Consider the following 16037-nt stretch of genomic DNA (forward strand, 5'->3'; position numbering starts at 1 on the left):
GGACTCCAATTGCCTGTTTGTTTATGGACAATAAATGACTATATTTTTGTACGGAACTGCTGTCTCCTGCCTTCTATCAACACCATCTTATCCAGTGCCGCACCTCCCTAAACGTGGGGTGGTCACCTCGGTCCCTCACACGGACATGTACTTGTGGAGGGAAAATTCCAATATGTGCTGACTGCAAAATACTACTGGTCAGGGTTCGAACCGGCAACCCTCCAGTTACAAGTCCAAAGCACTAACCAGTAGGCCACGGCTGCTCCAATTATGGAACTTAAGTAAAGCAGACTCTGTACTATGAAGTGGTCTAAAACCAGATTGAAACTAAAACTAAAATTGAAGTAAAACTGATGACAACCTTGCCAACGAGCTAACTTATTCAGAAGCCAGACCTCTCCTCTCTCCTCTCTCACTCCTATACTTTGTAGTTGTCCATGGGGAAAAACACCAAGAAATCCAGTTGAATTCAAGCATTAGGTTTTTTAATGTTAAATCCAAGTTAAATGTAAGATGAACTTGATATATCATGAAAAATATTAACTAACTCAGCCAATAAGCCAGTTCACGCTAGGGCAGTTAGGTAGCCTACCACATTGGCAGTTTTGCTGAATGACAAAAAAACAAGCTGCAGGTTTCTCAGCTTCCATAGCTTTTGTCAACGGGACACAGACACACCCATGAAAATGACAGAAATTATGAAAGCGAAAGCTGGTAATCAAGCTAGCTTGCTTATACAGGAAACTAAAGTGGCCATAGGGGGCAGTAATTTACAAGATGAAAGCAAACAAATACATCATGGAACAGATCATTAAGATGTACGCGAGATCATTTCTACTGCACTACTGTTCTAATCGATGTATACTTTTAAGATCAGTTGGTCAAGCACTGCTTGCCTTGCTTGCCCTGAAGGCACACCACTGCTACACAGTTTATATTGAGTTTTTGCTGTTGTTAAGCTTAACTGCAACTAAGGACTTAATAGCTACGGAATAATTAGCATTTAGCTTATCTATAAAATATTTGCAATTTAGCATAAAAAACATTATCAAACCAGATAATCAGTAGCAATCAAAATGTTTCTTTCTGCATTCATCTATTGCTCCATTTCCAGGTCTGGAACAATTTTCCAGGTTCTGTCATGACCATACCATTGGTCCTCTGATGAAGGGCTTCATTTCATTGCATATACTTAGTCTCTCACAAATACAGTGGATGGGTCACATAGGGTAGAACTGGGAGGCAGCCTCAGATGACTGGATCTCTACCTGGGCCATTTTGAACTGAGTGCATTGGAGCCACTTGCGAAGAGCTTGGGGCTGTGATCCAGACCCCAAGCCCTGCATACACTGGTAGCTAACCCGATTCTGGATTGCTTGTAGACGCAGGTGGAGACCTGCAGATAGATGCTGGAAAATGGTAGGGGAAAAAGGGGAGCTGTTACAGATCTGACTGCACATTACTAATTAGTGTATACAGTAGTTTGTATCTGTCTCTTATGTAAGGATTGTTGTATTCTCTACCTCTTTCATCATTATATGTGTCCTGATCTGGCAAAATTAGTCAGAAGTCACACATTCTAATTTTGAGATACAGGCCAATTACATCAAAAACTATTGAAAATATAAATGTTTCTTTTTTGGTGTTGTATGAAAGAAAAGGAATTAAAATGTAATTTCTCAAAGTTTCATAGTCAAGATAAAAAAGTAAAGTCACAGTGGTCACAGTTCCATAGTTCAAAATGCTGTCTCTTGTCAACAATTCAAGATATGATATCATTTTAAAGAGTATTGTGTTCTATTGGTGTTGATACCAAAATCTCAATTTTTAATTATGGGTCACTGTGCTAGATTGGGTCACATATTGAGATGGGATGAATAAAGCAAATAAATAACATATAATTGGAGCAAGATAGAGTTTTACCTTAAGGTTTGACTGGATCATTGGCAGCCACATGGGGATAAGCTAATTGAAGAGATAAAAACAACAGAGAATTTAGCAAAGCCAATAAAAAATGAAACTATATTACAAAAAACTAATCACCAAATGAAAATACATCTCAAAAGTATAGCCGCAAGCGGCCATGATGGGCCCGAGCATGTGTGGCTCCGCGACCCATGCCATTTCGGAAACAACAATGCACTTACATGTGGTACGTGTGTCAATACACATGTGTGCACATAATGATGTGTGTACAATTCGTTTTTGCAAGTTTTATCTATTGGAACTTACTCACTTCCTGTTGGGTGTGATATTTTACATTGTGACAATGATACTCACTAGGTGACACTTCACCAGATTGCAATGATGTGCCTCTTTCTGTCTGTGTGTGTTTTGACTAGACATTAATTTGAATTGTGTGTGTGTGTGTGCATGCGTGCATGTGCATGCATGCGTGTGGATTCATGTATGTGTGTGCAGATCTTTCTTATGCCATGTACAGGCAGGTCAGTGTTATTGTGTTTGTGTGTCTGTGTGTGAGACAGAGACACAGAGAGTGAGAGAGAGAGAGAGACAGAGAGAGCATGTGTGGGTGGTAGTGATACTCGTGTGTTTTTTGACTGGTCATGTTAATGTCTTTTTTTTGTGTGTGTGTGTTTTCAAGTGTAGATGTGTGAAGGCAGGACACTAGTAAGTTGACATGCACCTAAACTGAATTAATCTTATGAACCTAATATCAATATCCAAAATAAATGAAAAAAGAATCCTTCTATTGCCAATTTGTGGTGCTATACCACACACATTAATTAGGCATGAATATCATAATAATAATATCCAATATTTTTGAAAGTTTCCAACCAATTAACCAAGGTGTTGTCAATGTCTTGTACACTTCCTGTTTGGTCAGCTGGTGGCGCTAGACCAGGTTGGCAGTTTGGACATGTGGATATCATCAGATTTATATTAACTTATATTTTGTTAATAAATTCCAAAGACTATTCTGACTTTGCCCAGCTGGTGGCACAACATAAGACAGGCATATTGTCATATACACCTAATATGATTAATCTGATTGTGATATGCAACAGAAGTGAAAAAAACCCACATTCCTTGTCTTGCCAATTGGTGGCGCTATGCCAGGCATGCTAATAGGACATATGAATATCGTCATCATGATATCCAATATTTTGTAAAGTTTCAGATCAATCCATTTCCTAGCGCTATGCTAGGCATGTGAATTACATATGTGAATATCATCACAGTCATGATATCCAATATTTTGTACAGTTTCAGATCAATCCATCAAAGCATTGAACATTTTTGTCATATTTCCTGCTTGGCCAGATGGTGGCACTATGCTAGGCATGTGAATTATACATGTGAATATCATCACAATCATGGTATACAATATTTTGTAAAGTTTCAGATCAATCAGTTAAGGCATTGCCAATTTCTGGCACATTTTCCTACTTGGCCAGGTGGTGGCGCTATGTCAGGCAGGCCCATTGGGTGTCTGGTTATCATCATAATCATAATATCTATTAACCTGATCAGTTTCAGACTATTAATTCAAAGCATAGAACATTTCTGGCACATTTCCTGCTTGACCAGATGGTGGCGCTATGCTAGGCATGTGAATTACACATGTGAATATCATCACAATAATGATATCCAATATTTTATAGTTTCAGATCAATCAGTTAAGGCATTTCCCATTTCTGGAACATTTCCTGCTCGGCCAGGTGGTGCTGCTATTCCAGGCAGGCCCATTGGGTGTCTAGATATCATCATAATCATGAATCTGACAAACCACCTAGGAGAAGTACGTTAAAATGTATCATGTGACATCAGTGTAATTGCCATTCTTTCTGTTGCCAGTTGTTGGTGCTATGCCAAATATGCATTATGGGCATGTGAATATCATCATTACCATGGCATTCAATAACCTATTTTTCATGTGGAAGGGTATTAAAATTCATAGTTTCGGCATTTCAAAAATTCGTATTGTCGCGTTTCATGAGTTTTCGCCCATGGGAAGCTTTTGGCATTACAATTCATCATATGTTAGTGAGCACAAAATCCCAAAACCTAATTTCCTGTGGGGCGTGGCTAATGCATTGTACATACGAAAGTTGTTCATCCTGGGGAGATACACTAACCTACTGTCGGTGCTCGGGCCCTAATAATCCTTACAAAAACAATAGGGCTTCACACCTGTCAGTGCTCGGGCCCTAAATACATGCATGGATAAAAAAATGTTTTAGATAAACTTACTTTGACGAATATGGTGGAGTTGCACTCTTGAAGAGCTTCCATCAAGCTGATCACATGCAGACACACCATCTCCACCATCTGGAGGTTGGTAAAAGTAAGGGTAAGGCTATTTGCACCCCTGGTACAATTAGCAGTGTATGCTATTTGTACCCTGGTGCAATTAGAAGTGAATTCTATTCGTACCCGTCTGGGTACGAATAGAATATCAAATATCAGTGTATGCTATTTGCACCCCTGTGCATTTACTCTGGCATATTGATCACAACGAAATAAAAAAACAAGCAACATGTTTTTGTTGTTACGTCACAGGGTGTGAGTAGCTCAGCTGTGTAATAGACACTCTGAATAAGGTATGCTATTTGCATCAATGTATAGTTAGAAGTGGATGCTATTCGTACCCTGGTGTATGTAGTAATGTATGCTATTTACACCCTGGTGCATGAAGTAGCTAATTGTTGCAATCAAAACTTCATTTGAGAACCGATTTCTTGTTCAAATTGCGCACCTTCTCTCCAGAGACATTGGTACACAAGCGAACTCACTCTGCCAAAACACATCATGCGGGAATCGAACCCCGGTCTCCCATGTACAAAACCGTGTCTGTGACCACTGTAGTAAATATATTCACAAAATATCTGTTAACTAACAAACTGACAGTTGTATGTGTTCACTGAACGAAGATTATGAAAATAAAACACAACTTTTCAATCTAAAACTTAATTTGAACATATATTAATGCCGAAACCTTTCAGAATGAAAAATGAAAAAAATGAATGTCCGCCATGTTTTTTGTGCACGTAAGCAAAGTCTTTTTTGTTATGTCACAGGGTGTGAATAGCTCAGCTGTGTCACCAAGGCTATTCGTACCAGGGGTGTAAGTAGACACTCCGTAAAAGTAATTTTAGAGAATTATATGGAGAAGTGGATGACCTTTTTTGTGCCACACTAGCTGGACATGACATATGTTTTTAGTTGACTGTGTGAACAGTTTTTAACCACAGGAGGAGTGGGGTAACAAGTAGCTGTAAAAGTTGTGTAATGCTAAAGAAACACAAGAAGGAACATTTCACTAATTAATTAGGTTAACTGGCACCATGATTGAGTATAGAAAGAGTGAATTCCCAAGAGTGCCTTCTTGTTACCATACAGACTTTGTTTAAACTGAGAAGCCATTTCTTCCTCCTGGCAATAATTCTTCAGTAGAGATTTTTTGTCAGTTGGGTGAGCAAGTAAACTTCACTCAATTAAGTTCCATCGTCATTTTAAAACAATCTGCAACACTAATCAGAATAATTGCTTTCAATCTTGTATCCTCTCTGTAATTATATTAGATTAAATTCTCTCCTCCTGGCTCTCCCCCAAGCAAAGGGTTTCTCCTTGTACACAAACCATAACAACACAGAGCTCCACCACTTCAGTGGATTAAGCCATATAGTCAATTCAATGTAAGCTAGACAAGGAAAGTTATTGTTGTAATTAGGGGTGGCACGGTTCATGAAAAAAATCTGAACCGTTCGGTTCGGGGCATGTGCACATCGTACGGTTTTGACGGTTCATGGCTTGCGTAATGTAGCCTCATGCCCATGACCTCAGACAGTTTTTTTCCCTTACGCGTGAAAGCGGAGGTGTGGAGTGTCACGTATAGAAATGGCAAGTGGGAGAGATAACGAAGGCAGCACTGAGTTGAAGAAGTCTGGTGTGTGGGAACATTTTGGATTTGATTTTACCTATGATGATGACAGCGGAAAGAAAACGGTAGATAGAACTGCGATTGTGTCATGGGCGTAGATTTAGGATGGGACGCTAAGGACTAGTCTTAATCAATATTTTAAGATGACAAAATTGTCCCCACCAATATTTTAGCGAACTTATTTGTGCTGCTGATCATTCCGACAGCCAGCACAACAGTTGGCCTACAAGAAACGTCGTCATATGATTTGCTGAAAAACAGAGGGGTAGAGGGAAGGAAGGGTTATCTGACATGCACGCTACAGTAGCTAGGCCTACACGCACGGAGAGTGTCAAAGCACAGGCTACTGTACTTGTTTGCACCGGCAGTCAAGCGAGCGGGTGTGTCAACGACAACGTTAAGTTAAGGCTGTCTGCCAATACATAGCCTATCCCAAAAAAGGCCAGAGTACAACATTGTGATATTCCCTTTGCCCTTCAGCATGTACATGTTTGTCCCTTTTTGTGGTTTGTAGATCAGCTATGCCACCCAAAAATACGAAGCTTTTTCATTGCAGTCTAGGCAAAATAATTAGCCATACAAACTGGCAACTGGTGACCAGGCTTTCAAATGCGGATTTTACTGTGTAAAATAGCATTAGATGTTAGGCTATTACCCAGGATATTGTCACAGCTAACCTAGCTTCTGTAATCTTTCAACCAAAGTTAGGAGTCATGTTGAATAAGGGTGTGCCGCAAGGACAGTCACATAGCTATAGGCTAACTGTAAGTCACCATCACTGACTGTTAGGGTAATTGGGCTACCAATCTTGCAGTCGCAATAAACAATGGATCCGAGACATTTTCCTGTTTATGTAGGCTAATGTATTTGTGAATGTAGCCTGCACAATGCAAAGAAATAAAAGATAAACTGGTGCATTTCCATACTCATGGAAATGAACATTGCAAAACACTCAGTTCTATGATCTCATCCCAGAAAGATTTTCTTTGACTTGTTTGTTTTTTGAACATTTATTTTATCTAATGACATAGCAAACATGAATTGAATCCACATCCTTGCACTTTCAGCATTCACGTTCCTCTTAAAGTGACAGGCACTCAATTAGATTTACACACCAAATGTGATGATATAGACAAGTGTAGCCTAATAATTTAAATATCAATATGATGTAATCAAATTACTAAATATGTTTAGCTATTAGTAATCATGCAGATCATAAAATACTATAAATAATTATCAATATACATTTATAGTTAATAATATATGAATTCCAAAATATGAAAAAGAAACCTACAGTATGGCAACCATCACTTTCTATGTGTGTGTGTGTGTGTGTGTGTGTGTGTGGAGGGTGAATCAAATTCTACGATTGCCACTGATGTGAATGATCTCACAAATCACACAAACCAAATCAAATAAAAAAAAATCGTAATAGTATCGAAATCAAGTTTCGAGTCAAATTCAAGTCAAGTCAAATTCTTTCAGTTTGTGCATGATTACATGATAGGCCTATAACTATACTAACACTATAGCCTAAATGGTGGATAATTAAGCTATACATCAAATGCTGAAGTATGGTATTTCTGAAGTGTTAGAGATTAAAATAAAAAATAACAACAAGAACCGTACAGAACCGAAAACCGTGACCCTAAAACCGTGATACGAACCGAACCGTGGGTTTCGTGAACCGTGCCACTCCTAGTTCTAATGTAAGTCAGCATTGAGTATAATATGCCCGTCAGTTGCAGGAGAACTTGGACAATTTCAAAGTTTTACAGCCTGAGACAGACAATTAACCATTTTTGCAAGCAAACCGGCTGGTGGTGATTTGCATAGATGAAAACTACTGATTTTCCAATACAACTGTTTTCATTCTGTGCATGCTTACAAGACTGTAAGACTGCCAAAGCAGTTTCTGTTAAAATATTCAGATGACTCCGCTCTATTGATCATGTCTGCCAAATTTGATGACCCTATACTGTGCTAGGGCAACATGGATTGGTTAGTTGAGTGGTGTGATAAAACCACTCTCATTATTAGCACTGTGAAGACAGAGGAAATCATCTTTGGAAACCCCTGAATTGTCAGTGAAGATTCACAATTCAGTAATCAGTCAAGTCCCAGTCTACAAATATCTGGGAGTCATGATAGACGGAAATTTCTCATGGACCTCTCACATGGAATTTATTTGCAAAAAAACAGTGTGTTTATTTTCTCCGTAGATTGAGATCCTTTGGAGCTAGTAGCCAAATAATTTCTTTGTTTTTCACATTAGTACTTCAGAGTATCATTCTTTATTGTAGCACTGCTTGGCTGATTAGTCTACCAGTTATAAATAAAACAAAGCTATTTGATCAAATTAAAATCTGTTAAAAAATTATCTGACTACCTGTAGCACAATCCTTTCAGGAAGTGCACAATAATAGTATGCTCAGACTGGCCAGGAACATTTCAAATGACTCACATGTTTTGCACAGAGAATATCAGCTTCTGCCTTCAAATAAACTTTAGAGTTTATTCTTTCAATCGCTACAGACTTAAAAACTCTTTCATATCTATCCTGTTGTTAAACCAGCTACATTAAATCCAGTGCAATACTTATTCAGGGTTACAAGTCTCCAATACCTTGTCTGTGTGTCATGTCATTTTCTGTTGTTATACATGTATGCTTTGTTTCCTTGGTGTTATTCATCTTATGTATGTCTGTATATATGTCTACGTCCTCTTCCTTATATAAGCTACCCCGGGATGCAAAAAGAATTTCAGAATTTCAGCCCTGATTGACAATAAAGTTGTATCGAATCATATCGTTTTTCACATATGAAAACATAAAATGCACAAGGTAAAATCATTTTAAAACAAAGAATAATTAATAAGACAAAAAAAGCAAAAAATAGTAAAAAAAAGTAATACAAGTAACAAAAGACAAGGTAGAATAATTTTCAAGGCAGAGTCATTTTAAAGGCAGATTCAGAAATTGTAACTCAGCGCAGTTAGCAGAAAGCATCTGAGAACAGTTTGCTCCTTTCTTGTAGATATAATTTGAGCCAGTTGATAACTATGCCTGTAAATCCAACCTAGTGTAGTAAAATATTGTGATCCACAGTGTCAAATGCTGCACTAGGTCCAGTAGCACTAGGACTCATGGGTGTCGGAGCCATTATACGTGTCCCACCCACTTTTTAAAATTGTTATTTTGGACCCCCCCACTTTTGCCGTGCGAAATACCAGTGCTGTTTTCAGCATCTGTTTAGTGCTTCATTGTCATTGGATTCTCCCATTTGCGCGTAAATCGCACGTAAGCTTTTTTTTGTTACACGCATTCTCCCATTCCGCTTTTGTCACACACACAGCACCAAGTCCCCCGCAGTGTTGAAGAGAGGGCAGTCGACCCCTCACTTTTGATAAGGAAAAAAGCCTTATAGGTACGCCAAATAAATAATAACCTATAGGTTTACGCTAGGCTACATAAAACTCCCCATTAACAGCATCACGTAACTAACCACAGCCATCTAAGACGGCACAATCTCGTATTCACTCTGTTGGATATCTGAAGCCAGTTTGTCTACTTAGATACCGTAAATCCTCAAATTATGGCCGGGACAAAGTACAGGCCTTTATTTGGGGCAGGCTTGTAGGCTATTTGAGACAGCCCTTTATTTCTTATGCAAGTTTTATTTTGAGACATGTGTTTCATGGAGCGGCATACTGGTAGGCTATCAAAAGCATGACATTTTCGGTTTAATTTGATATTTAATTTACTTTTGGACTGTTTGATTCAATTGCTAAATGTTGGGACTGATGGTCACTGAAATCTGGGGGGGTATTTGATGATTCACTATTAGGTTTCATATAGATGAAAGGTTGCAAGAGTGTCAGGATTTCCACCCGCTTGGAAGACAAAGCATCCGCTTTCATGCGTTCATTGAACGTGTGCGGTGCTGTAATGGAAACCTTTTTGCATGGCCAAGTAGCCTATTGAATTATTTTAAAATTATGCATGATTTACTTTTTTATTAAATTCGTAGGCTGGAATGCCTCAAGTCGCGGCAACAATTGTGTTTAAATGTAGTAGCGTGTTTCAGCCTCTGGCAAGCTCTGGCAAGGCGGCAAGCGACTGAGCATGAGAGCAAAGTATTGGAGACCCAGCTGAAAAGTCAGTGGCCGAATCCACTCAAGAGTTGCATAAGAAACACCCTTTTTTTTGGTTGGTGCTCCTAAAATGCATAACTCCATCGCGCGTAAATGACAGAGGGGAGAATTCTGGCAGGGTGAAATACGCGTAGTTACGTTTTTATTTACTTTACGCACGCACATGTGTTAAGTCCCCTCTTAGTGTTTTGTTGTGCCAATACAGTGTTGGGAGTAACGCGTTACAAAAATGGCATAATGTAGGCCTAATTTGCTGTAACGTGGTAGGCTAATGTAAGGCATTACAAAAAAATTGGTAAATATTTTACTTGGGACAAACTTCAGTAACGCGCGTTAAAGGACCAGTATGTAGGAGATAATGGAAAATTAATTGTAACCATTCCAAAAATGATCACCATATGTCATGAGTAAGGAAACACCATGAATTGAAGTAATGGCTTATTTGACAACATTACTATACCCCGTAAAACCAGTGAAAAAAATGAGTTATGGGGCGGAATCTCTTGGAATTTTCGTTTATGTTTTGAATGAGTAATTCTAGAATAGCGTATTAATAATGGGCTGGCACATCCCCCCATTTGGGTTGCCAAATTAGCAAAGGCCAACTGTTAACAGCTGTCAGTTGTAGTCATGAACAGTAGCCTACGAGAAGCAGGCAAATTTTCAAAATTAAAACAAGAAACCAATTAAGTGGACATCGGAGGAGCTTCCTGAGATGGCGACGTCTTTGTTAAACAAAGAATATAAAGTCGGACGCAGAGCTGGCCATATTTCTCCACGACAGGTAGCCTAGGCTAAACTTCATCTGCATCGCTAACTTCAGCTAAATATGTTACAGTACGTTGGTTAGAGAGGTATTTTTTGTTTTCACTAATTTTCCGTAATGTGTAGCTGGGTCATGGTTGGAGAAACGTTTAAGCAGCTGCAGGTCAACTAACGTTAACTAAGTCTGCATTACATCTGGCAACCCAGAAGAGGCTCGCGTCTAGGTAGTCTTGAGAACGTTCACCAGTGTTTTGATTTTGGCCTACAGAACGTTCGGTAGCAATCCTACAAATCGCTCCTTTAATGCATTTTAACCCGAAATTAAGTGGTATTTTTTATTTTTAATATTCATAAAGATCACGGAGGGTAGGCATAGGCCTCTGACTCTGGGTGGACTTTAAAAAGCTGCCAAGATTAAAAAAGTTAAAGCAGATACATACCTTCCAGAATCGCCTGTTTTCCGTTGTATGTTGACAGCTGCTGGACTGGACAGTGGAACAATATTATTATTTATTTTTTTTAAACTTTCAATTAACTGTGTGTCACCCTGGAGTTTGTTAGGGCCGTACCACTGGAACTAATTGTTGCAAATATAGACTAGGTATAGCCTAGTTGCGACTTCCAAACAGTTTTTGTGAGTGCTTACTTTGTTAATATTTGGGGAAACTGCGCAAGTAAGAGGCTGCGACCGTTCTACATGTAGGCTGGTAAAGTGCCACGAGGGCGCAGCAAATGGACTTAAGAAACAATATCTTTAAGCTCACGACATTCAGACATTCGGGAATCCTCCCGAAGCTCCCGATAGCCACTCCGGAGCTACATTTAAAGCATTAAATAACTTAATTTAACAGATATTGCAACTACATGGTTAACTATACCATGAGGTTATGAAAGCTGGTTCCGAATTAGTCATTGAATTAATAGCTTTATTTTGTTATATAGAAGTATCTAAATAACCTGTTAAAATGTACCAGAATTCAGGAAATTGCTAGCCTAGAAATCTAGATGCACCCTAGCGGCAGCAAATTACATTTGCTTCCAGGGCTAGTCTAGCAACTCTCCGTTGGCTTGTGAGCTCAAAAAATTAAACTTCTATCAGGCCAATCAAATCGTGTATAGAGTCGTTAGGTGGGCTTAACATAATGATTGATGGCAGAGTTGCAACGAATTCCCTGCTACTTGAAAACAAAGAAGATGGATGTTGCTGTTGGCCAACAGTGTGACACGAGTTAAGCTCGTTTAAAAGATGGCAAAAGTTTGAACTAGCCAACTAGCTCCGCTGGTGGGAAAACGCATGGGACTCAGCGCTGTCCTATTGCATGCAGAGGGAATTTGAAAGACAACCGATTATCCCGCCCCTCGGACTGAGCACTGCGAAGGGTGAGTGCCCAGACCCTACATTTTAATGTGGGTCTGACTCGTCAGGCTAGGAAATTGCGTCTAGCCCAAAAAAACATTTCTGGGGGAGGACCCCCATAACCACGTGCTATGTTTTACCTGAATCTGTGTTGAGGCATACTGTATGTCATTTAAATCTTTAATGAGAGCTGTTTCAGTGCTGCGATTTGCTCGAAAACCAGACTGAAAGTAATCAAAATACCCATTTCATGTTAGGAAGGTGGTTAGTTGATTAAAGACTACTTTTTTTTGCCAATAAAAGGTAGATTGGATATGGGCCTGTAATTGTTTAGCATGGAAGCATCCAGGTTATTCTTCTTGAGAAGTGGCTTTACAACAGCTGTTTGCAGTGACTTAGGAAACGTGCCAGACAGCAGTGATACATTTACAATTTGAAGGACATCTGCCGCTATAAGGTGCAAAACAGTTTTGAAAAAATTTGAAAAAACAATCTGAGGACCAGATGTACGTACATTTGCAAATGTAACGTTATCAGCGTCATGGACAAACCGCAGATTGCGAACGCTGTCAGACCCAAGTTTCCGTCATATTTATCAAACTAGTGTAAACTGCGCCTTTCTCTGCCTTTCTCCGCCCATAAACGCAATTTATGAACGTCCACAACTGAACGGCAGAGCCTACATACAAGTGCAGTTAAATGAAGTTAACTGATGACAACATGAAAAAAAAAGAATCAAACATTTAGCAATCATGAAATAAAACCATACATGATAAGATGTCAACAAGCAGGGAGATAATGAAGATCAGTAGTTTTACTCAAACTACTTGTGCACGTAGGCTATGGAAAATTGGTCAAATCTAGCAAGTAGGAAAGTTTAAGTGAATGACGTGAAAGTAAGACATTCGAAAGGCCAACGAAAGTTAAGGTTGCTTTTGATAGTACAAATTCTTACAAAACTGGTGCTCTAAATAGCAATTCTGTTGTCATTGAAAGGTTCTCTTATTGACGCATTAAACTGCAATTTGGATTAACACCTGCTTTTACAAGGCAGAAGTATTTAGAAGTATTTACAAATATTTGTGTTAAAAAGTGCTAAACAACTGAAACAAGAACAGTGAATTAATGTGTGCAATTTTAACAAACACTATAAACTTTAACACTGAAGTGCAAAAGAAAGTGCAAAACAACAAGGGCCCTTTGGTAATTGCACTCTTTTACAAGTGCGGACCATTTATGCTTATTTTCATGCAGGCTGTCAGACTGTTGCCCTGCAGCCTGTTCCGCAAGTCTGTCTTGATCTATATAGGCTACGCAGAGTGAATGAAGTTTAGATTATTTTATACTTTTGTGTAAGATTTACAATTTTGATTCAAATTTTTGGCGAACGATGATAGACAGCACAATGACATTCAACCACCAGAGGCTGACGCATCACACGATTCGGAGGCATAGGCCTATCCTACCCGTAAATCCTCAAATTATGGCCGGAATAATAATTGCCAGTAGCCTATCAGTACACGAGCACTAAAATAAATTGTTTCGATTTAACTCAATGAAATTAAAGAACTCTTCTGAATATTTATATTGTTGGTTCGGTTGGTTTAATAGGCTACTGTTGCCAATGAAAAGTCGTTGTCAATGGGTCTCAACACATCGCTCAAGCTATAGTCGCTTGCTGTCCCCTTCTGAGCTTGTCAGAGGCTGAAGCCTTAGGCTACTACATTTAAACACAATTGTTATTTGATGGTTCACTATTCCTGCCTACAAATTTAATAATAAAAAGTAGGCTACATCATGCATAATTAAAAAAATAACTCAATTTAGGCTACCGTAGGCATGGGCTAGGCCTACTTATACGCGATAAGGTTTCCATTACAGCACAGCGCACGTTCAATGACTGAATTAACCCTTGAATTAACCATTCCATTTTTTCATACTCGATGGCCTTATGGCACAAAAAGGCTTATTGTATGATTATGCTACATGACAAAGATACAATATACCCAACACTCTAATCAGGAGAAATAGCCCTTTCAAATGGTATAAAATATAATTAATAAGTTTGAGGAGAATATACATCATTTTTAAAAAATATCTTTAAAATTCAACCCCAAAAAACACAAAAATATCAGTTTGTCAAGATTAATCTAATTTTTCTCCCAATTTCTATTGTAGATAGAGAAAAACATAGAGTGTATGGGAGATTCACAATTTTGTCCTCTACTCAGCGATAAAAACAGAATCAATGTGTCACCTTTTGTTCAAAAGTTATGATAAATTTATTAGACCTTTGCAGGCGCACGAAACATTCCGTTTTTCATACTTGATGCCCTTTGTGAGACAAAAAGGCTTATTGTGTGGCCATGCTACATCACAGAGATAAGATATACCCACCATTGTAATCAGGAGAACTAGCCCTTTAAAATGGTACATATCATAGTTAATAAGTTTGAGGGTAACACACATTGTTTTTTAAACAAAACCTTCAAAATTCAACATCAAAAACGTGAAAATATCAGTTTGTCAAGATGAATCTTTCTTTTCACCTAATGTCTGTTGTAGATATAGTGTGCAAAGGATAGCCAGTGTTGTGCTCTCCTCAGTGAAAGAAAACAGAATCAATTTATCACCTTTGGTTCAGAAGTTATGATTAATTTACTCATAACAGTAACAAGTAGAATTTTTAAAGAGTAGAATGTTTTTCATTTCCGGTTTGGCATCTGACCTAAAAATACAGATATAATGGTCATGTAAAAAAAAATAAGCTGTTTTACCATCAAAACAAGCTCAATATGGGATGTCTTACTGTACTCTGAAGAGGCTAAATCAATTGTGGGGAGGACAGATAAAGGCTGAAAGACAGACTAGCTGATTGTAACTGCTTCTCCGTGTGCTTCATTCTACTATGAAAACAAGAATATAGAGACACTGGCACATGTGTTAGGTTTTACTGAAAGGGGAAATAAATCATTTTATTTAGAAAAGTCTTAAACAATGTGATTAAATAACCAGGAACAACAACTTCAGGTAAATAACATAAACATATGTTTACAAACATGCAGTAACTATTAGAACTACAAGAATGACAAGACAACAGTATAACAAATATCAACAAATCTTACATGGTGAACAAAACATCAATTCATACTAACATTCACACACATATGTATATATATAAACAATTTAAACGTTAGAAGAAATTCAATACATTTAACAACCATACAGCATATAATTCGATACAATATATAATTATCCATATCATTTGCCCCACACATAAGGTGATACACTAATCATACATTCACACCAGATCCGTGGTGTGTGCATTGTCACAGCTGTGGCATGGTTGTGTGTGTGTGTGTGTGTGTGTGTGTGTGTGTGTGTGTGTGTGTGTGTGTGTGTGACCATCTAAGCCTAGCAGACGATGGGGTGTAAATGCTATTGGAGTTCACAACCAGAAATGTGCTTGCGCCCAGATGGACGCACACACACACACAAACATGCTTACCCAGCTGAGGATGATGCAAGATTATCTCCTCCTGTAGCACATCATTGTCTTCTTCTTCATCCAGAAGCTACCCATCCATGTCCCATGTCCATGCCATCTTGGTCCTTGGGGTCATATTTGCCGTCAGCAGTCGGCTGCTTTCACCCCAGTTGCACGTACTTCTCTCCCTCCATCTAAAATAACAAATCACAGGTCTGATAGTGAATAGGTTGTTTAGTTTTATTTTACATTACTTCCACATAATCTTAATCACCACCAACCATGACTCTTTTCACTAAAAGTATTATTGTCACTGGAGGACTCCAATATTGCTTGGAGAGGTAACATTAGTCTCAGAGCTCACTACAGTA

The 16037-nt window shown here is 38.5% G+C and overlaps 1 protein-coding gene across 7 annotated transcripts in view; it reads right to left on the bottom strand.

Moving 5' to 3' along the window:
* Positions 1–468: 468 nt before the first annotated feature.
* Positions 469–16037, bottom strand: part of LOC125284068 (protein unc-79 homolog) — a 257979-nt gene continuing 242410 nt past the window's right edge. For 6 of the 7 annotated variants that reach the window (XM_048227819.1, XM_048227828.1, XM_048227800.1 and 3 more), the window contains 4 exons: positions 11263–11307; positions 4216–4293; positions 1924–1965; positions 469–1409 (listed from right to left, as the gene is read on the bottom strand). In XM_048227819.1, the coding sequence (XP_048083776.1) occupies positions 1221–1409; positions 1924–1965; positions 4216–4293; positions 11263–11307 (354 nt within the window). In that variant the 3' untranslated portion in view covers positions 469–1220. The remainder of the gene's footprint in view (positions 1410–1923; positions 1966–4215; positions 4294–11262; positions 11308–16037) is intronic. The other variant, XM_048227810.1, reaches the window with a different exon arrangement.

The sequence above is a fragment of the Alosa alosa genome, chromosome 2 (genome assembly GCF_017589495.1).
Source record: "Alosa alosa isolate M-15738 ecotype Scorff River chromosome 2, AALO_Geno_1.1, whole genome shotgun sequence".
NCBI lineage: Eukaryota > Metazoa > Chordata > Actinopteri > Clupeiformes > Clupeidae > Alosa > Alosa alosa.